This window comes from Nestor notabilis, unplaced genomic scaffold, assembly GCF_000696875.1.
Source record: "Nestor notabilis isolate BGI_N333 unplaced genomic scaffold, ASM69687v1 scaffold13673, whole genome shotgun sequence".
Lineage (NCBI taxonomy): Eukaryota > Metazoa > Chordata > Aves > Psittaciformes > Psittacidae > Nestor > Nestor notabilis.
The window spans coordinates 121,386-144,422 of NW_009922477.1; the positions used below are offsets into that span (position 1 = coordinate 121,386).

A 23,037-nucleotide genomic window follows, 5' to 3' on the forward strand; every position below is an offset into this window, starting at 1 on the left:
GTCAGCACCAGATACCTGCAACTGTCCTCCAAGGCATTACTTTGCATTCCCTCAAAGCGTTATCACTAGGTTGCTATCTAAAGCAAGCAGGAACTGGCTGTTAATGCAAGGAGACTTTGTTCAAGGCGAGGTGAAATGAGTCACTGAAACATTGGAGACCAAATTAGAGCTAACTGCAGCTCCTGCAATACTCTAAGTCACAATTTACAGCTGCACTGCTACTAGCAGTGAATAGAAATACCTTGTCTCCACTGAGGGAACACCAACTATGTCAAAGCAGAGGCAATTACTGCAGTGCAGCAGACCATGGGTATTAGTCCAGCTGAGCTCCTCGGGCTTTCCAAGAGCAGCAGCACAAACCATTGCCTGGGCCCTGACACACGCCCTGCCCTGTGCAAGTCTGAGCTAAGCTACCTTGATGTAAACGCCCGAAGAATCTCATATACAACGTAACATAGAAACTGCATTTTCAACCCTGCGCTCCTTGGACAGCCACTACCATCACACGGTGCTTTTGTGTTTGCACTATCAATTGCACTAGCACCCTGGCAATACTGGTATTTTTATCAAACAAGCACAGCACCTGTAGTCAGAAACTAAGCACTAGGTACTTTTGATACAATTCTAACTACTTTATGTTTCAATCTCTTTAAATTCAACAATGCCCTCATGCTCTTCAGAGGCCAGTGAAGCTCTTTAACAGATTCAGGCCTGTATTTTTGTGCCTAACTTTTCTAATACACACTTTTAATGGTGACTTAGGCATTATGCTACTTCCAACAAAAAGCAAGCCCCATTATTTCAATGGTTTCCCAAGAATTCTCTTTTCCATTCTCCACATATTTTATATTTACTATCATCTCTGGCTTGTGTGTACCTATAATGTTATTCTTTTGATGCTGAAATCAATCTTTTCTGTGAACCAGAGATACACAAACTTAACACTTTTTTTTAAAGCCCTTTGTTTTAAAACACACTGTTACTGAAGTATGTGTAAAATCACAGTATAATATGCAGAGGGGGAAAAATGGAAACAAAAGCAGTATCTGTGAAGTTACACACCTAATTTTATTTAAAAAAAGTAGTTTTTAAAAGAAGATTGAAGTAAACGTATGGCAGACCAAAAGAGAAACATGAAAAAACACTGGCATCTGAACAGAATGAAAATGTAAATGGTGACATAAAGAAAGGCAAACCCAGAACACAAATGCATGCTAAAAGTACATTAAGTAAGAGTTACAAAGCACAGACTTACACATTTTATTCTACTACTACTATTACTGGAACTAGTATCTTAGTTAATAAGCGGTAACTTTATAGTCTTCATTCCAAAACATCATGACAAATGGGTGTTTTGGGAAATGAAAAGTCAAAATTTAAGTCTGAAACATGTCAGAAGTAACACAGATGAGCATAAAAGTAATTTCTTTCAAACAAGGAAAATCAGTACTTTCTCCTACAACTCATTAGGAGTTTCTGTGTTTAATGACCTAAAAAAATACATTCACAAAACTCATGTTATGGCTTCTCCAAATGCTTCAAGCTGAAAATCGTACCTTTCACATCCTCATCTTCAATGGTTGTATTGGAACTCTCTGTTGACTCCTGTTGAGAAGTAAATATCAGTGGAATGTATAAAACAAGCCAAGCCTCATTTGTGTGTCCTTGAAAATTACAGTTAGTTACAGGTATCATGCAAAGCCTTGAAGCAGGGCAGGATGTAATTCACACACAAATGGTCACACAATGATTAAAGACATTTCCACCTGAAACCGATGTCAAACATTGCCAGTCTCTACAGTAGGGAACATAAATACATTTCCTGCTGTTTAATGCTTTTACTTCACAGGAATGTAAAGGGAACTTTTTTTTCTGTTACACCGAACTGCACAAAGTCCGTATGAAATGTTATATGAATTACCTCAGCCAAGAAGGAGAGCTTGCCATTTTAAGCTTAGTGATTAAACCAACTGTGCAAAGTAAGTCATTCCATTCCAACTTTTAAACATGCAGACTTCTGCATGCTACAATTTACAACTGTTTTCCTGCTCATATAACTTAGCAACATATACTAAAAAATTCTCTCCCAGTGATTTTAAGGATATCAGACAGAGAAGATTCTGTCATGTTCATACTGGTTTTCTGATTAGAAATTTTTTAAGGAAATGGAGAATTGATAACTGTATGATAACAACTTTGACAAACTAAGGTCTCTTTGCAGTAGTATTTTTCAGACTACCAGTCTTGCAGAGGAATGACTCATTTATCAGACAGTTTGTACTTAAGCCACCACACTGTTAAAAAGGCAAGGCTACTGTACCTCAGCCTTTCACAGATTACCAGAAACATGAAATATTACAGGCAAATCCAGCAGGGCACTGTCAAATCTAATAGTAAGCAGGTTCAGAAATCTGGAAGGCTTATAAACTTTATAAAAAATATATTTAAATATATAAAAATAAATTTATAAAAAATGTATCTGTATTTTCTTGAAAAGCAGAATAATTTTTTTTTTTTCTTCAATTCACAGCTCTACAGCAAAAAGCATTACCTGGTCCATTTGTATTTGAGAGATAGAAGACAGGACTAGTATTGTATTCATTTTTTGAAAGGATTTTACAATTAAGTAATAAAAGGTAAATCTGACAGTGCCCTTTATTTACTGTGCCCTCACAAGGCTGAGCTGAAGGAATGTTCAAAACAGCTAATGCATTACTCAGACCTTAAAAAATCAAAATGTATGTGCATTCATAAACAAAACTACATGAATTAATTCACACACAAACAAAACTGAACAAGTTGCCATGCTTTTCCTGAACTGGCTGGTGTTAGATGCTTCGCTCTGCACAGGTGTATCATGCTCTCTCTCTTAAAATATTAGGTAAGTACTTATAAGTATACAAAACCCACACACAGATACAAATTGTAAACACCATGCACAAGCTCACATGGCAGATGTAGCCTCTAATACTGAAGCATCCACTCCAGTTGCCATACTACAACGATCAGTCTTTCAAATTTAGGAGTAACTCTCCGCATTAAGTGGTTTGCTTGTTTGCTGTGACCTTTTGGGACACTGAGTATCTTAATTGCCATGATCTTAGAATTAAGTCAAGTAGATGTAGTCATGCCAATATTTTATCTGGGGTTTCTGGTCTTTAGTGGACTTCAGTGATAAACATTAGACTAGTGTCCAAACACAGGCTGTTTGAGGCCCATGAACTTAAACCTGGGGAGCTGAAGAAGTAGTAACATGAAAATAAAAGCTTGTGTGTTCGACAGATGTGAGGTACATAGAGGAAGGGGATATACAAGCACAACACACACCATCAGCACTTTCATGCTTGAGAAATGTCTGCATGCGTTACTGTTTCACTCAGATTCAATCCGTCTCATATGAAATAATCACAAGTAGTTAAGACTAATTAATGAAATGTCAACTCCTTAAGCCAAAACTGTAAACAGTGAAATTTCTGTTGAATAGAAAATTCTTTCCAGGAAACCTAGCAACGTGTGTTATATGTAAATGATGGTATTTCCTGGCCCTTTTCAAGTCCATGCATGTAAAAAACAAAATAGAACATGTTTTAGGAATCAGCTGCCAAATGTAAATGTTACAATACACAAGAAAAAGAAAAGAGCATGAAGAAATCATATAAAAATCAAAAGACCTCTTTCTCACTTGAAATGTAAATTTTTTTGGAACTACTCAGTGATGTTATGGAAGAAAACCAAAGTCCTGTGTGAAAGACACATCACAACATGGGTGTACAAGCATGCTGAGAAACAGCAGATAAGATAAACTGAAATGACATCTTCATCTAAGGTGACAACTGCACATACAGAACTCATCAGTATGATCTCACAACACTCCAAGAACAACGTTCTTTAGTTTTACTTAGGCTGCAGCATTTTTCGCTGAAATGGGAGAGACATGGTGCTCCCCGAGCCCAGCTGCACAGGATACTGCACATTGCCAACTGCTACCGACTCCCCAAGAGCTTCAGAAGCCCAGCAATCAGTAGGACACATGAAGCAGATGAACATGGATGAGAACAGGCTCGAGACATCGGGTATAACAAATGCAGGAATGAGATTTTCCTTGATAAACTCCTGGAACAGCCCTATTTTCCTGTGGAACACTGGGTGAAATGTGAGGTGTGGAAAAGCAAGATGGAGTTGATTCTTTCTGAATACCTTATTTCCATCAGGGTTGTGGATTACTGTAGTTTGGGGCTCCTAAGCGAGAACAAAATAAAGAGAAAAAGAGTATCCATTGGTAAATACATTCTCGTTAGTGTGAGGGAGTGCAAGAAGAGCCAGCTTACAAATGCTGAACACTGACAAGAGCTAAAACAAATGTTAACTGTCGCCAGATGGTGAAACTGGATGTCTCGAATAGATTTCCTCAACAGCAAGCCAGCAAAAAAAGACCATCTCACCTAATGCAGCAGCATGCAGAGACCTTATTCATGACCAATGTATACAGGGCTTTGAAGCTCTGGAGATCTGCAGAGGCTCTCTTTGCTCAAGGGCATATCAAATGCTTTGCACATTTTCTTCTCCGAGCCAGGCCAGACAAGGCCAGAAATTACCTCTTTTCTTGAAGCATGTTTGCTTATATTAGTATTAAGTGATCAAGTAAAAATACAGATGAATCAGTAAGGACTAAGGATGAGTTGACTACCTACATGTTTTGGAAGACGTAGATTAATACCAATTGCTGCCTTGGCAGAGCAGTGTGAAAATAAGTAAGAGAGATCTTTGCATCATTTTAAAGCGTTCCCAAATCCTTCTCCCTTTAAACAAACAAAAAAAAAAAAAAAAAAAAGATTAAATCACCTTTGAAATGGCAGTTAGCCAGCATCCTTTCAGCATCAATTACTGTGTGTGGCTATGTCTGGGAACAGACTGCCATATACTCACATATACTCAGGCATGAAACCTGTGAACTGGTCCTTAGAAATTACTTAGCAGTGCCAGTTGTGCAAAAAAAATTCAGGAGGAAAAATGTCTCCCAAAGTGTGTGAATTACCCACCTTTTCAAAGCTATACATGCAGGCACACAGGAAACAATACCTCACAAGATGAGGTACTTACTCACTGGTGTTCATATTTGTGAGTCCTGTGATACACGTATGCCTAAGAAATGGAAGCTACTAATGAAAGCAAGACTGCAAAGGAAACATCTGTGAACAGCACTCCATTAGTAATATGTTCTAAGGGAGCTTATTAATGAGTTATGTTTCCTGCAGATTTAAATGTAAGAGAAACAAGCAAAAATGTTTAGGACTAGATGCCTCTTGATCCCAGTGAAGACTTGCAAAGTCCTGCTGAGTTTCAGAAAATGTGGAATGAAAATGTGAATAAGGTCTATTTTACGGTAGCCTAGCAATAATCCTGTTAGCTCTCCTTGATAGCAGAGTAAAATAATAGAGCTTTTTCTTTTTTTTTTGTGCAAAAGGTTAGCATTAGAAAGATGGAAACAGTCATCAGGCAAAGAACTAAGAGCAACACAAAGCACATTCTACTTGCTTTTTGGCACAGCATGCAAAAATTTCAAGTACAGTTACAAATGCTATGACTGTACCACATCCAACTTCCATGTAACATTTTCTATCAATAAACACGCTCTAATGGACTTCCTCACAAAACAAAAGAAAGCATAATTCAAACAAAAAGTTTTTCCAGAATCTGTTGTTAGAAAGCAAAAAAGAGTAAATGCATGAAAAAGCAAAAAAGAAAGAACAACAAACAGAAGACAGTCAAAACTTCAAGATAGCATGAGAAGGAAGATTCCAGGTATACCAGCGCCGGAGTAGGAATATTTTCCTTGGGGCTGGTTACCACGTTCGTTTTGTTGTTTATCTGTAGGTATGCAGAAAATAGAAACAGACAGGCCTTAGAACTCACGGTAGGCACCGTATCTATATCTTGCTGTATAGAACATCTATATACAGATATAGATATCTATATATAGATATAGATATGGAAATAAAGAATCACAGAAAGATGAACTTATGAACTTGAAAGAACAATAGATCCCATAGCTATCTGCAGCTCCTCCAAACATGCTAGCTATGGTTTTCCAGGTGCACTACACGAAGGTCTATATAAGATGACTTCAGCTGTGACACTTAGAAGAACAGAGCCTTTAAATAGCAGCTAAGCATATGTAAGAAGAATAAAGAATGAATAGGGGTTTGAAAAAAGTCCTCAATAGCCATTGCGATTTCTTGACATGCAATAGTATTAAATAAATTGCATCTAGTTGTTCTTTATTTCTGATCACCTATCACTGCCATAAATGATATTTCATTACCCATAGCTCTGCAGAAATCTATGGATTTGTCCTACGGGCTTCTGGGAACAGATCTGAGTAAATATAGCTGCTTCCAAATCTGCACAATAATACAACTGATGTTAGAAAGAGACTGGTGCTCCTTTAGCTTTTTTGGTGTTATTTTAGACAAAAGTAATGGGTGGCTGTGATTATTTGCAATCTCAAGAATCCTGCAGTAACTGTGTATCAGCCATTCAATTTTGGTACTATAACCTATAGTCACACTATAGTATCGGCAGTCTTACTCCACAAATCAGTACCTATCTACTTAAGTTTACATGTAGGTCATCATGTCAATTCTTAAGCTTAGCACAGTATTACAACTTTACTTGTGCAAAATTTTAATTCAAATTAAGCTATTCAGCACTAGGTTTAAAGGTATCTGATTCTTTAAATCCATTTTTATGATTCAGCTTTCATAAACAGCATGGTATGAAAAGAACAGAAATTCTCAAAAAAATGTACCGAGTCAATTTTACATGCACTAAGAAGCAAGGTTAAAGTATAGTAAAACTAGTTTGAAGTATGCATTTTTTTCCTTTAACAATAATGAGAACATTTTGGTCATGTCTAATTATAACCATAGCAGTCCAAAGCGGCATGCAGAACTGGGTGTATAGGTATACATTGTCTGGAAAGACTTCGATGGAAAAAAAAAGTTATACTGAACCTTCTCGTCACAGAACTTAAATGTGTCAAAGAAAGGAAAAATATCCAAAACTGTTTCATTAATGGATTTTTTGTAGAAATGCAATTACTATCTTCATTTAAAGAAACAAAACCTAGAAATGTTGGGGTATTTTTTCTTCTAAAATAAAAGCCTTTCTAAACTGATTAAAAAATGGCAATATGCTAAGTAACCTATATGAAAAGGCATAAAGAAACAGGAAGTCCTAGGACAGTGGACCAAACTCAGCTGTGCATGAAATATCTGACTTCTGATTTAATCTTCCTAGTGACTCTGCAGTTTAAGAGAAGCTTCTCATCATCTAAGATTTTCATCATCTAAGTTTGTTCTGCACTGAGGGCTTTGCTAAATCGGAGCCTTCAGAAGTTAGCACCATGGGGGAAACTCACTGAACTTCATGTCCTCAGCAGATTTGGGGGATTATCCTACCTTGGTACAGATGTGGCAGCTGACTTGTCAATTACAGGAATTAAGTCCACAACTGCACCAAATCTTTCTTAGGATATGTTGAGATTAGGGTATGTCAGGATTTGCACTAATTAATCACAGACTGCCAATATCCTTACCTTAACCAGCATTTAACTGACTTTGAAGAATATAAAGCAGTCTTGCTATTTAATATGAGGGAACACTATTTCGACACTAAATGTTATGTAGTAGTATTTGTGATAGGAACCATTTTCCCATATAGAATGAAAATATTTTTCTTTGATTTAAAATAAAAGTTCACTGTGCTATTTTATAACAGGAGGATGAGAAATAGTTACTCTTATAACAATGGTCTTTCTACAGAAACTGTCATTAAGAGAAAATATGAGTCATCACTGAGTTCCAAGTGTTTAGTTTAAACCCCACCTTGGCCTAGTTATTGTCAAGTAAGTTTCATTTATCTATTCACAATTACAGCCATCAGCTGCAGGGGTGTCTGAGCTCAAGACAGCGACAGAATAAATACCTTTGTGCATAAAGTCATTTGTGGGTAGACAGGTATTAGCAAGTATTTTATATATCAACTAACTCGCTTTGATATTTATGGGACCGTGAGATGGCAAAACCTGACCTCCTTACTCAGGAAAAATCTTTTAAAAAGTTCCAACCACTTCAATGAACAAGTTCTACAGGAGCATTGTGGAACAGTTGAGAGCACATGCAGTGCTGCATACTACATCTTCCAAAACAAAGAGAAAAATCACTTATCAAGCTGTATAACTAAAAGTTCATATTTTTATGAGAGTGTAGACTAAAAAGGCCCTAACAAAAGGCAGAGAGACATAAAGCAAAAACATGAGGTAGGAAACGAAGATTTCACCAGATTTCATACTGTCCTGTTTAGTAGTGGCTTAATACAAAAAAGAGAGTGATATGCCAAATAAATGCCTGTTGTTAAATACATAACGAAAGTAGGTTAATCAAATTTCAATTCCAATTTTGCCTGAGTAAGGAGAGCAGGCTTAGGTCCATACTCCCTTAATGAAAGCTCTATAAAAATAAACAGTATCTATTACAGCTACTGCAGAAAAATACAGGAAATATATTCAAGACTTCTTAGATATTGAGAATACAGTATTCATTAGTAAAAGCAGAAAGAGGTAATGTGATTCAAAATACAGTTATTTCTTCTGTGTAAATGGAACTTGGTAAAACCCTTCAAAAGTTAAAGAGAGAAAACAGCAATAAGCCTGTATGCTTTCTCTCCCTCGCAGAATATATACATGAGCTTCTACAAATATATGAACACATGGGGTTGTATTTTGTATATATTTTTAGCAGCAAAGGGAAATGATTCCAAAAGAAGTAACATTTTCACATGAAAGAGTTATTCTAAGGCTGAATTGTGCTTAAGTCTACTTGTTGCTAGGAAGGAAAATGTTTATACTAATGAATGGCTTGTCAAAAGCCACTCTCTTAGGTCTGACAGTAGGACAGGACAGAAACACACAAACCCTCCAAACTGCTGGGCATGACTCTAGAATCATTACTGGTCTTCACCAGTATCATATACTATAAATGTATTTTAAGAAACAAAACCTGTATCTTGGGACTTAATCTTTACATGGTACTTCTGTAACAAAAAGTTAAAGTACGCTTCTGGTATCTGGGATAGCAGAAATATCCTCACTGTACCTTTCTGGTGACCCTCACTTGGACACTGCCACCAGAGATCCTCTGCCACTGAAAGTCCGTGTTCACCTGAAGAACAGACTATTCACCTCTCTAACTACATGTCTGCACAGACCTGACCAGCAATTTTTGCTTTTCAAGGCAACCTGTACTTCCCAGAGACAGGTGTGGATGAGGGATATTTGCCTTCTCCCTAGGGGCAGCAGGAACGGAAGCTGGCTGGGACATCAACGTTGATCATCGCAAACATCTCACAAGTCGGATTCAAACCCATAATAAACAGAAATAGAGGAAGCTGCTGTGTGGTATTGCAGAGGCCAAATGAACACAAGACTGTAGAGTAGGTTGAGGAGGAAGGTAAGTTATTGAGACTGACTGTCAGCTGAGATGTCTAGTGACAGAGCCCTGAGCTGTGAAGGAAGTTAGCTGGGAAATTGTAGCATGGAAAGACTGGGATATTGTTTTTCTTTTTACTCCTGAGCATTTAGCTCAATTAAAGCGGTACTATTTCACTGTGCAACATGGTTTCTGTTATATTTTATGATATTAATACCATTAGCTTTTAAAATAAGGAGGTTTTAAAAATTAATAGAAGGCTGTTACAAGGTTACTATTTTGTTACTATTTTAATTGACTAAAGACAGCTGCATTGGCCGATGTTACATCTACTTTTCTGGTTTTGTATGTCCCCAGGTTAAAAAAAAATTGAAAACTTGCTCGAAAGAACTGCAGAACAATTCACTGTGGATGGCATATAGCAACTGCAGGCTTAAAATTCACAAGGTTGTACTTTCAAGTTTTGCAGCTTCTCAAAGAATGTTAACAAAACTAAATGCAACTTTTTGATTTCTAGGTGTGAACGGTTCACAGGAGGAAAAAAATCTGTCGATAAAGATCCTCACCATCATCTGAACACTCGAACTGGACTTCCTTTTCTGAATTGACCAGTCAGAGAGAAAGGAAAAGAAGAAAATGTGACTGGTTGAAGTATCAACGCATGGAGTACAGTATATTTCTGTTTTGGCTTTTTTTTTTTCTTAAGTAAAAGACAGCTTAAGCCGTAGGGGTGGAAAAATGCTATGGAGTACACATCTCAACTACAGAAATGACAAAAGTAAGACTTCCCCAGATGTAAATTTACTCCCTTTGCTCCACATGACCATGCAGACAAATAGCAGACACACAACATATGCTGAAAACCAAAGTATCAAATCCCAACAAGTGTAATTTAGGCAAAATTTTGGCAACAGCTGTTTCCAATATATACAAGCTATAACAAATACCATCGTAGACCTGTAGGAGGAATGATACTTTAAAAGGCAAAGCTGGTCAGATAGAGTACATAAAATTTACATATTCTACAACAAAACTTGTTAAGCGTTTTCCATATGAATTAGAGAACAGTACTGAATGTATGCTTCTCCATATAACCAGGATATCTACCACTTGGCAGTGAGAAGCACTGAAATGGTAGTATACTAACTTCATTTTAAGTCAGTCTCATGATTTTTTTTTTTCAATAGGAAAAGTGTGCGTATGTGGGAGAACAGGAACAAATATACTATGAATCTGGTATTTAGTTATACAATATCTTGTTAAAATAAGAAGTTAAGATTAAATAGGAAATTAAAATTCAGGCCAAAGACACACTTCTGAGTAAGCACACAGAGCACAGAAGAATATCTTTCGTATCATATAATGAAAGCTTGAGGCACTTATATTAATCTTCAGGAGTCCTCTGAGAAAAGAAACACTTTTCTTTCTTATATTACTCTTCAGGAGTCCTCTGAGGAAAGAAATACTTTTCATTGCTGATTTTTTTTTTAATGGCTGTTTTTCAACGTAATTATCCAGAACGTTCATTTGTGAAGCATCTCTCCTCCTGCAGGATCTGGTGACATGATAATAGGAGCTCTAAATCATGTAAGAAAGCTGCCAAAATGTTCCCTTCTTAGCAAGGCCTGATAGTCACGATGAGCTGATTTGCTGATATAAGTAAAACCCCTCAAGTTCTGCCAAATATAGCAAGTACGTCTGACAGAAAACACCTTATGTGGAGCCAAGCCTACCAGTAAACTTTTGGTCTTCCATGAATCTAATGAAAAGTCAAAGGGAAACAGGGAGGCAACAGGGCTGCAGATAAACACTTACACCTAAAAAGCTCACACGCCCACCACCGAACCAGTATTTCTATTTATAAGCTAATAAGTAACATTGAGTCATTAAGTACAAAATCATCCTTCATTAAAATCATAAGAGCATTTTCTCCAGCAGTTTCTATCTTCCACTTACTAAAATGCTTGGTTTTCAATTACTTCAATTTATTTATTACTTTAATCACTTCAAATATACGGTAAGACGCACTTTTTAACAGATTTGATAAAGGAAAGAAATAACAATGATCAACTCCAAAACCTGGCAGAAGTTACAGATTTTATATCACAGGTTTAACCTACCTTAACTCCATCTGGCTTTTTCAGTAAACTCTTGGCTGCTGTAAAACGAGACAAGTAAGTTCAGTGTGAGGTGGTTACCACTGAGGTCAACCAGCTGTGCAGCAAACCCCCACTGCCTCCCAGCTGCAGATATGTTCTCAGCTTTTATTTCCTCCTTTTCTTGCTCTGAGTATAGGAAGGAATATATTCTAGAAACTAGGAATACTTCAGACGATCATACATCTCTTTTTCCACTGATTAAAGCTGTAGGTTAACTGTACTTATTCAAGAGGAGACCTTCTTGGATGGCATAGAGGAAATGGAAACAGCATGGGTGTAAAAGAAGCGGCTTTGGATACGTTCATTTTTTCAGTTGCAACGTGTTCACAGTTGTTGATGGGGACTGTTTGATACAACTGAAAATTACTGTTCTGATAACAGGGACTTAGACCTAGTGTTTGTAGAGCCCAATGGTGTCTTAATGATACTATTAATATGACAGTGACCTAGAAGTAACCAATATCAGATCAACCTGAAGAGCACAGCGAGGTACAACATTGTCTATTCTACCTAAGGAAAAGTAAGCTGTGTTTTAAAGAAGCATCTCTGAGCAATGGTTCATTGCGGGTTTCCCACCTTGACAGCACAGTCACCATGTGTGAAAGGCTAGGAAAGTTGCAGGTAAGAAAGGAAGAACAATTTGCTAGCAAAGTGCTGTTCTGGAAAAGTGCTTCCTAGGAGTTAGTAACAACAAATGGCAGGCTTTGCTTCAACTTCTACTGAAGAAACATCGGGCACTGATCAAATTTCTCCAAAGCACTGCGGACTGCTGGGCAGAATTTCACCTGCCTTAACATTACCCATCTGTTAGGTTTTAAATTCCACCACATAGAGCTGGCATCAAGAATCCGGCTGAATCACTCCAGATAACTAAATTTGGAGGGCTAATGTGCAGACAAGCATATCACAGCTCTGAACCTGAAACCGTTTACAGCAGAAATACAGCTAGGTGACCTACCAAATTCAATTAAACCACTCGCCAAGTGTAGAGTCTTTGTGACTCACTGCCAAGTCCTGAAGAAGAATAAATTACAAAACAAGCCTGGCATCTTTTGGTTTTAGTGTTGTTTAAGACCCTGTCTTCCTATCAGAAGGCATATCATGGCTTAGGGTGTAAGTTCTGTTCTATATATGCTGGGTTTTTTTCAGAAATTGAAACCCTTTCTGAAAGGGAAACGCAATTAACAATCTGGCATAATCAAAGGGTGACCGTCCTCACATGAAGCTTCCATCGGCATCTGCTCTTTAAAGCAACAAAACAAAAAAAATCAAACCAAACCAAAAGAATTGGACCTTGCAAGCCTAAGGTCACTCAGACTACCTGAGGATATTGGAGTTACCGAGTATGTGGTTAAACTTGAAGGGTTTTTTTTCGTATTTCTGGTTTATCCTCTGTCTACGTCTGCATTAAGTGCTCATTTAACTCTGGCCCAGAGTACAGAAAATGCAGACCACCTCAGAAACCGTACAGAAATAACTAACATCCATTATTGTGTTGTTTACATTTAAAAAACTGGAAATTGAACCAGGTAAATGTTTCTAATTTCATTATTATATCAGCCCTTCAAATTACTTTTATTAATTACAGACATCAGCCATTAAAATTTCCACATGGCCCATGATTTACAACCAGAATAAAAATAAGTGTGCCTGTATTATGCAGTAGGACCACTGGATGTTTCTAGTTACAGAAACATGTAAATCAAAATTGAAAATAAACTGGTTTACATATATTTTTGAGATAGGACAGATCCTGTTGCAAAGTGAGCTCACAGGACCTGATGCAACATTTTACACTACCACAAATATTGGAGGCATTCCATGAACTTCAGAAACTCATTTCAGGAAAGCAAAGGGAGGAGCTACTTCTAAAACCTATGGCCCAAAAACCTGGAAGTTCATTGCTTTAGAAGGCTGTTTTATACTGTTAGCCCTTAGAAAAAGATGGGAAAACATGAATTAATTCTTACAGGCTGCTGTTTGTAACAAAATCGGTCCTTTTGCTAAATCTGTACATAAAACTTTCAAATTCTTTTAATACTTAACAAACATTATATGTTATATGTAAACAATTAAATGAAAGCCAGTAAAATGAGGGCACCAAAAGCAAGAACTACAAGTACTGTGTTTATGGCATCATGAGCGTGTCCTTCAAAATGTGCCTCGTATGGATTATTATGCAGTATTTTATGTCACAGGACAAATTCCATACGTTTTGGCTTGGAATGTAGTTTTAATAATATTTTGCTGCATAGATACTGCATACAAATAAAATACTTAAAGAATTTGCAGTAGCAAAGCAATTAGCATATTCTAAATTAAGCCCACAATGAAAGATTTCTCGCAACTACAAGCAATAGCTATAAATAAAACCTAAGGCAGCGCTAATAGGTCAGAAAGCAGACTGAAAAGAAATGGTGGTGTGACAACATGTAGGAAGTAAAGTGATTCAGGACAAACAGCAATTTTGATTTAGAAGAGAGAAAAGATGTTCCTTTCACGTGCTGAGGGTCTTACCTCACAAGAAATATATATTCCACATAAAAGGAAGAAAGAAAAAGGAAAATAAAACACTTTTGTAGCCAAATTGTTACGGACAAATGACCTTCAAAAGCATGCTTTGCAATGAAATACAACAACTTGAAAAAATAAAATGTCTTCAAGGAAAAATATGGGTCATTATGGTGTAAAACAAAGATGGCAGGTGAAAAAAAATCCAAAACAAAGCCAAAAACCCCTATCTGCTCCTCATGCTGAAATACTATTTTAAAGTTACTTCAGCTTTTTTTGGTTCATGAAAGTTGAAACTAACCCTTACATATATAGACAGTGAAAGTTATGAGAAGTGATGAGAAATGATGTATTTGTTTGAAATTTAATAATAATTCGTGTTTACCAGATATGCACCCTACAGCACTCCCACCTTTCAAATGAAGTGGCAGATACTGGCAATCCATTAGGCATTAACCCAACATGATTTACATAAATGTAGTCTTCTGTGTTACAGGTGTGTGTTAAACACAGGAACTTAACTAAGAAAGAAATTGTATTTTAAGTACTATGCAAACTGAACAAGTTGTTCTTGCATTCATGATTATGTAAATTATTTTTCATGACTCAGTGCTTATTATTATCCAAATATACCCAAAGCACTATCCTGCTTTTGTCCATAAATTAATTTATGTTATGCTCCAACAATGACATCACAGAGTAGGAGGATATGTAAAATTACTGGGTTTTGAATTTGGCTTTTCTTTTCCACTATTCACTTGGAATCTCAAATGACAAAATGAAAAACTCAGCATAGCACTCAAATTCTGGCAACACTGCTATTGAGGACAATTCTAGCTACGATAACAACAAACCCATCTTCGCTTTTGCTATTAAAATTTGTTTAGTATAAAGATCTAACTCTCTAGGGATATCACTATAAAACTATTCCATAAAGAGGAAACATCTCTTATTATTTCCAGCTAGGCATTAGAAGGAAAAGGAGGACTCATTTTACTACACTTTTTACACTTCTTACTTAGCAAAGCAATAAAGAATGGATGTGCATTTTATTTTTTTAATGCACACTGCAACAGAATCCTGGAACGACATTTCAGGTATATGAAAATAAGTAAATTTTTAACTGTTGTTTGGTGATACATATGCATGTGGAGCTGTATGCATAATTTTCCATTTTCCTGCACCAAAACAGACAGGAAAACACTGTCTTTTGACAGATGACACTTAAAAAGCAAAGAGAAGGAACTCCCATTCTACTGAAAAATTAGACTGTCATCTGCAAGAGATTCTATTAGGCCCGAATAGTTTAAGTTCTGTTGTTTGCTTCTGCAAAGGAAACCACTAAAGATACACCATATTTAGATGCTCCTAAATAACAAATATCTTTCTGTGCTAATGAATCCTAATTAGATCTTTATCACCAGAGACATCAAAACATAAAGAGCATATTAATCTGGAGCTCAATGAACATACCTGAGAAATTTCTGGTAGCCAGCATAGTTGTCAGAATGGCCCCCTGTGTACACATAGATTTGCTCAAATTAGCATCACACTTGTGTACAGTTCTGAATGTGAACACGACGTAACAAAAAGGAAAACACATGAGTAAATTACATCAATTACTACATTAACCCTGGAAGAATATCTTGTCAGTGCATTTCCTATCATGCATGATGCCATGAGTGCATTAACTGTAATTTAATCTTAATTACACACCTACCAGCAATTCTTATAATTTCAAATATTTACCTGTTGTGAGTACGTAACGCACAGACCATGAGTACTCACAGGCACAGTCATTACCAGCAAAAGACACAGCTGAATATGAAATAAAACTTTACTAACGTGCTTAGATCCTTTTTGAAGTAGGAAGAGTTCTTTATTTGTAATGTGGTAATTAGAAAAGTTACCCTGTCTGGTCTGGTCAGGAGAAAACAAGGGACAACCTAAAAGAACAACTTTATAGATTTTCCTTCAACAAAATATTTCTAAGGTGTATAAATGAAGATGATTGTCAATCTTTTGAATTCAACACAATTATGCTATGTTCTGTTCACTTTCATGAAGAGTTTGAGATCCTCAGGCCAAAGGCTGATCATGTATATACATGTACATAGAAAAAAATTGCTCAGAGACCATTTGCTTTATGCATGAAACACAACCCAACATCCTTTTATCTCTCCAAAATCAGCTATTAATCCTTGCAGAAGATTTTATTTTTACCTTTAGTTTTCTTCTTGCATTGAATTTCTTCAAGCAATCTACAGTCTCTTGTCTGTGCATCATAGAGGCAACAGTAGAACGTTGCTGAGAAGAAAATAATAATTTTAATGCACCCAGCCATCTCTCTAGCATTTTAGTTACTCTACAAGATACATATTACAACCCACAATGGTCCACAAGTTAGGCCTTTAACTTCTACTCTGACTACCCCTTTGTTCAGGTTTCTACACATTTGGAAAATTTCCAAATCAACAAAACCAAGGTCTCATTTTACTCAGCCATGAGTAAAGTCCTCTTGAAAGAAACAGGGACTAAAAAACCTACAAAATTAAAACAAGAAGGGAACTTTTCTTTAGCATTAGTGATATTAGGTAAGGTACAGATGACAAAATATTTCAGAGAAAATTCAACATCTGAGTATTCCCTGTACCTCACCTTCCTCTGCATCACAATTTTAAAGGCAAGATAATGCAGCCTGCTGGAATGAGAAAGAGCTGGGAACCAGCCATTTATCTTCTTGTAAATTTCAAAGTATCAGCCCAGTCTAACTGCAAAGTCAAACTGTAGAATGAATTGAGAAATGGAAAAGTAGTCCTGGATCCAGTAACAGATAGGCAGCCTCTGCAACCTGCAAATTGACCTTTTAAAAGTCTCTTAATTTTCTGCCTTTATATTTCATGCTTATCGTAATATTTACAGGGAAGTGAAGATATAAAGCATTATCTAACTCAACATTACTTTCTTGTACATTTTTTTTCTCTGTGAATTTAAAAGAAAGAATGCTCTAATTTTGGCAGTGAACTTCTGCACCACAAAGTCAATGGAAAGGAGCTCATTTCTGCAAAATCTTATCCTAGGCAGAGACTTCAATACATGACACTATTGACTGTATCAGTATAATTACAATCTTACACCCCCTACTTACATAGCTGCATGGGTAAAAACAAATATTATCCTCTAAACATCTCACTATATGATGAAGTATGTGTTTGCCAAATTATTCTGTTAAATCTGTGGAAAGTACTTACACAGATCCATGGATGCTTCAGTGCTTCTGATGCTGTGATACGTTTTGCTGGGTTGATAGTAAGCATTTTATTGATAAGGTCTTTTGCCTCAGGAGTCACTGTATCCCATTCTGGTGAGGGAAACTGAAGAGAAAAAAGTATTTATGTGTATGTCATCTTGTACAAACTTTACACATTTTTACCTCAGGATTTTCACCGATACTATGCCATCCCAGTAAGGTTCCTGTTACTAAAGCAATATTTACTATATTGCGTGGCTCATAAAGATGACCAATACAAAAATTATTTATGAAGTAATTCTTATTTCACTTTTCACTCTAGGGAAGTATTTAGGGGTACAATTATAAATAACTCTATAGACAGCATACATACATCATAAGCACCAGCCTTGATTTGCTGATAAAGTCTGTGCTGGTCTTCATCCCAGAATGGAGGATATCCCACCAGAAGAATATACAGAATGACACCTGCAGAGAATTCACAGTTGTATTAAGGGATTTCACGAAACAAACCTCAGAAACTCATTTTGTACCTGACAACCATGTAAAACAAATGGCTCAACAGTATTAACCCAGCTAATGAAAAATACTGCCTATTAATACTGGAGAAAATAATAAACGTAGGGTTCACAAGATAACCTCCTTGCGGAGTGAGGGCTATAATGAGTATCTGACACTGCATCAGATCTGGAACACTGAACACATGTAGAGAGCTGAAGAAATAATTTTCAGTGGTCATAGATGTTCTAGGAAAACGCATTTTTACCTCTGGTTTTACCATGACTTGTACTGGTGTCTGTAATACTGTGTTTTAACTAATCTCATGCGAAGAAAATTTGGCATCTCAATTTATCTGTACCAATATATGGTCAACAGGAAATGAAAAAGTCCATCTGATAGTCTTGCAGAGGTGATTCACTGTGACTAAAGCGCTTTCATAAACACATCCAAATAAGCGTAGGTAGAAGTAAAATAAGGAAACCACCAATTGTTCTTGGCTAGGTAGCTGCCACTTGCCAGAACCTTAAAATATGGTGTTTCAAGAACTGGATGACAAAGTTAACTGCTCTGTACTTAAAAAAACATTCAGTTTTCCAGTTTAAAACTGCAGTAGTAGGATACTGGTCGGATCAGATTTTAGGCTGCTTGTTAACCAAAACTAAGTATGAATTGTTATGTTTTCAAACTAGTTGGGCATCAGGCACCTGCAGCTATTTTTTTAATACCTTCTGAAAGTGTGTTGTGTAGCCAGGCCAAGAATGCCATGATAACACACCTCCACAAGTAATTAAAAAATGAAGCTGGTAGAATAACAAAAAAATATTATGACCTCTTCTAAAACTTAATACTGAATTTTACTGAATATGTATTTTCTGATGCAGAGTATCATGTATTCTGGACATCATTTCTCTCCCTTAAGATATCCTAAAGTGGACAGAACATTGTCTTATCAGAATAATTTCTTACCACATGCCCACATATCCACAGGTTTTCCATAAGGATCTTTTCGTAACACCTCTGGAGAAAGGTATCCTGGAGTACCAGCAAAGCCTGTCAAAAGGCAAGGCAACTACTCTCAAAAGCTGCACATGCTCTGCAAAAGTCAAGTGATTCTCAGCTCAGCCCACATACACAGGACATCATTTCCCAAACCATCTACTGCTAACTGCTTCATTGTGAACTTTTATGGTGAATCATTTAGAAATAACAACAGTGGGGACGTAAATGCAGACTTTGCACACCCCTTTCTGCCACCACGTCTAGCAGAGTTGAGGGGCGATAAAAAGCTGGCTGGTTACCCATCTACACCAGCACTCCAGGTTCAACATTGGTGTTAAGGATCTGGTGATGGTGCAACAGAGGAAAGCTTCCAGAAAGACTACAAGGTAGCTGAAGAAATTTCTTTCATGACTTCTGCATTACTGTAAGCTGTAGTGAGAAATCCAGTAGTGAGATGCCAATACATCTGGCTTAGGGTCAAGATCAAAAATCAGTGAAGTAGGAGTGATCTGAGTGATTTCCTTAGAGGCAGTAACTGAAAGACACAAAATTCACACCATGCATGCCAAAAACCGTTACAGGTTTGGTTTTTTTTAATCATTACTCTAACTTAGGCTATTTTAAATTAGCCCCAAACTACACAGATGAGGATTGTAAACAAGACTTTCATGGGGTTTCTGGGAGTCCATCAGCTGTCAGCTGTGAAGACTGTTAAAACACACAGTGTACTTCCACTGACTAATTAATAAAACAGAGGAGCAGCTGAACTACAGTATTATGACTATAAGGAGTATTTAAAGAGCCCTATTCAGTCTTACGGGAGGGCAGACTTCTGAGTAAACAACATGTAGGACTGGATTTAAGAAATGCTTACATATGGAGAGACCTCTTGTTTAGAAGAAAAAAGAAGGAAACTAAACCCACTGTTCATATGTCTTCACACGCAAGTGGAAACTCAATTCCGATTCCAGATGGTGGCAAAGTAAATGGTCAGATGTTGAGGATTAGCTTTCACAGAAGCACAGCTGGCTATTACGTAGGATGAAGACCATCAACTTGGGGCTCAGCCTTCTTACAGCCTTTGCTGTTCATATTTTGCACAGCTACTTCTAATATGGTCTTTTCACTGCAAAAATCATTCCCGTGAAGTCATTCCACTTCTGGAAATCTCCTTAGAAAACCTGACAAAAAGCATCTCTGAAGCAATCTAGCCTCTAAAATTTGTATGATCTTCATTCTTTATTCATTACTGGCTCTGCTGCTTTCTCGTAGGAGAAATGGAAAAGCAGGGTATAGACTCCTCTGTAAATAATAAAAACTAAATGACCAAAAACATTCTACGCCACTTTAGTTAGTATGTCTGTTCTTTCAAGCATCTTTGCCTAAAATAAATGCTTGAGAATTCTCGAAAGGTAAGTATTTGGTGGCTTTCATGAAGGACCACATGTCATTTCTGAAATACCACACTGGATTCCACAAAACTTATGAGACATGGTGATAATGTACAAATTGTACAGCTACAAATAAAGGAAGCCTTTGCCCTGCAGTTGGCAATCAGTTTAGAGTGGGAGGGTGCAATGAAGGAACACATTCTGTGTATTCTACTGACAACACAGCTAAAATATTTTCATGAAAAATAAGCTTGTTTTTTGGCACTGTCCTGATATGAGAGCTATTAATTGTTAGAGTACTATTAATTGTTAGTGTATTCTACTGACAACATAGCTAAAATATTTTCATGAAAAATAAGCTTGGTTTTTTGCAGTGTCCTGATATGAGAGCTATTAATTGTTAGAGTACTATCATACAGGAAACATATCTTAAGCTTTTTCAAGAAACTGAAAACTAGAAGTTCTAAATGGCTTTAAATAGAATGTTTTGTATCTCTTATTGGCTGTAAAGCTCTACATTAATATTTTGTTTATTTTAAAGGGGATGTAAAGTTGCCTCTATTTTCAAGCTTACCATGTATCTCCACAAACATTACTATGCATCACTTGAAAATAAATATAGTATTTAGCTAACTTGATCTCCTGATGAAGATACAGAATGGGTTTAAACAGAAGTAATTGTTATGGTTTTAGTATATATTCTGAACTTGAGTCTCAAAACCCTCTTGCAGAAAGATTACATATATACTTAACATCATAAATGATGAGTATGTCTCTGGAGTCAAACATGGACTGAAGTTTAACAATAACCCCACAACATCAATTAACGCAGAAAGATGCATCTTAAACACACAGCAGAAGAGATTACTGCTCTAAGATTCGCCCTACGCTTTCATCATCCCCTTGCTAGACTTACAGCCTTCTCAACACTTCTGATGCAAGGATTCCTAAATAAAATGGCAGAATAAACCATCTTAGTTTAAACAGTCTAAGTTGTACGTCTTTCTTAACATACCTCCCTTTGACTCAGGAATAAAAATTCAGACGAGAGGTCTGGTGAGAACATACAGAGAAGGTGGCAACAAGGAGCAAGAGCAAGCAGCTGAGAGTATACAGTAGTAGCCTTCTCCTCCTGCACAGCTGGATCCAAATGACTAACTGTAGAAAACCTAAATTTCATGCAACCAGCAAATTAATTCAGAGGAGCTACTCGAATTACTTAAGTGGTGCATATTTTAGTTCTAGATGCAGGGCTGGATTTAATTTGAGATACAGTTAGGACTAAATCTAGCTACCAGTGAGTTAACTGCAATCCTTCCACTGATTTCAGCGGGGGACAGTGAGTCAGTGGAGCCTGCCTGACTCTTTGCCAGTACATTAAACACCTGCTAACGGGGCGGAGTGTTTCAGCTACACCCTGTGACACTTTCTACAACCAGCCAAGGAACAAGTTTGCTTTGTCAACAGGCAAAGCAGGAAAGTGTTCCCTTGTAACCGAACACACAGGGCTCTAGCCAGTTTCATATGGCTTAAGCAGAACAGCGACCATCATACCAAAGGACTACACCCAAAAGAAAAGGAACAAGGCGGGGAGGGCGGGGGGAGAGAGAAAAAGAAGAAATTAAAAGAAGAAATAAACGTACTACTGCAGGGGTATAATTGGAATTAGAGCATGCTGTGAGTCACCAAGTGACTGCAGAATCCAGTGGAAAGCTGAAAAATCTTTCAGAAGGAAGCAATAAAAAGTTCAAAATGTCAAGTACATTGATATTTTTGCCTTGTTAAAGCAGTCATGAAGTTGAAAGAAGGTACTCAGATCATTACAGAAAGGTTTTGCAGAGCAAGTTCAAGATAAGTTACAGAAGATAAGTTACAGAACCCACTAGTCTTATCAAATACCACGAATAATAAAAGCCGCATGTGACTACTTTCTCTACTTTCTATTACCTTGCTGCCAGCTTACCTCTTCCTTACATGTATATTTTGAAGACATTCTGTTCCATCTCCTTCCTCCCAAGTTCAGAATGGCAGTAGCTACAAATCTAGACCAAGCACTTCACAAGAACCAAATGACCAAAAGATGAAGTACGTGATTTCACTGGGATCTGCAACCTCCAGTGAGCCATCTGCATCCACACAGATGTATTCTCTACAGAAAATAACTGTGAAGCCAGGTTCATTCTGCTGATTTTTTTCTTGAGATACTTCCTATTTACCTGATGTTTCTGTCACTTTAACAAATCACTTGTGTTTTGCCTTATCTCTATCGCGCTCCTGTTGTACTGCTCTATTTGTTAATGTGCAAGAGCAATCTCCTCTGTTCTTTTGTGGATTAACGAAATCCATTTATATAAAGGCTGGGATTTAAAACAACAGGCTAGCTTATAGATCTACCAACATATGTCCAGTGGTACTGCCTGTGCACCACATGTAGTTATATCCTAGATTTCCAACACTCAGTCTCTCAGCCCACGGCCTGCACAAAATCCTTTGTGCTTTCATTCTCAGATTTGACAGCAACCTCACAACCATTTTGTTCAATTTCAAACGACACTTTCTAGTTGCTCTGAGTGAGAAGATATAGCTGCTGTAAATATTTTATTCTGTATTTTTTCCTCCTGGGATTTACAATAAAGTTTGTCCTGTGCTTCACAGGGTGCTATGTGAGACGGATCAAATTTGTACATGTCCTATTACTCACAATGACCAGTATTCAATCTTTTCCACCGTGTTCCTTT

General features: G+C 37.0%; 1 protein-coding gene across 1 annotated transcript in view; it reads right to left on the reverse strand.

The window, feature by feature from the left end:
* The window catches only part of CAMK2D (calcium/calmodulin-dependent protein kinase II delta), a gene marked incomplete at its 5' end in the record, with an annotated part of 50,581 nt that overhangs the window by 20,595 nt on the left and 6,949 nt on the right, over nucleotides 1-23,037 (reverse strand). The window contains 9 exons of the mRNA XM_010011627.1: nucleotides 1,557-1,605; nucleotides 4,198-4,239; nucleotides 5,809-5,868; nucleotides 11,609-11,646; nucleotides 15,632-15,674; nucleotides 16,382-16,465; nucleotides 17,410-17,532; nucleotides 17,782-17,876; nucleotides 18,876-18,959. Of these exons, the coding sequence (XP_010009929.1) occupies nucleotides 1,557-1,605; nucleotides 4,198-4,239; nucleotides 5,809-5,868; nucleotides 11,609-11,646; nucleotides 15,632-15,674; nucleotides 16,382-16,465; nucleotides 17,410-17,532; nucleotides 17,782-17,876; nucleotides 18,876-18,959 (618 nt within the window). The remainder of the gene's footprint in view (nucleotides 1-1,556; nucleotides 1,606-4,197; nucleotides 4,240-5,808; nucleotides 5,869-11,608; nucleotides 11,647-15,631; nucleotides 15,675-16,381; nucleotides 16,466-17,409; nucleotides 17,533-17,781; nucleotides 17,877-18,875; nucleotides 18,960-23,037) is intronic.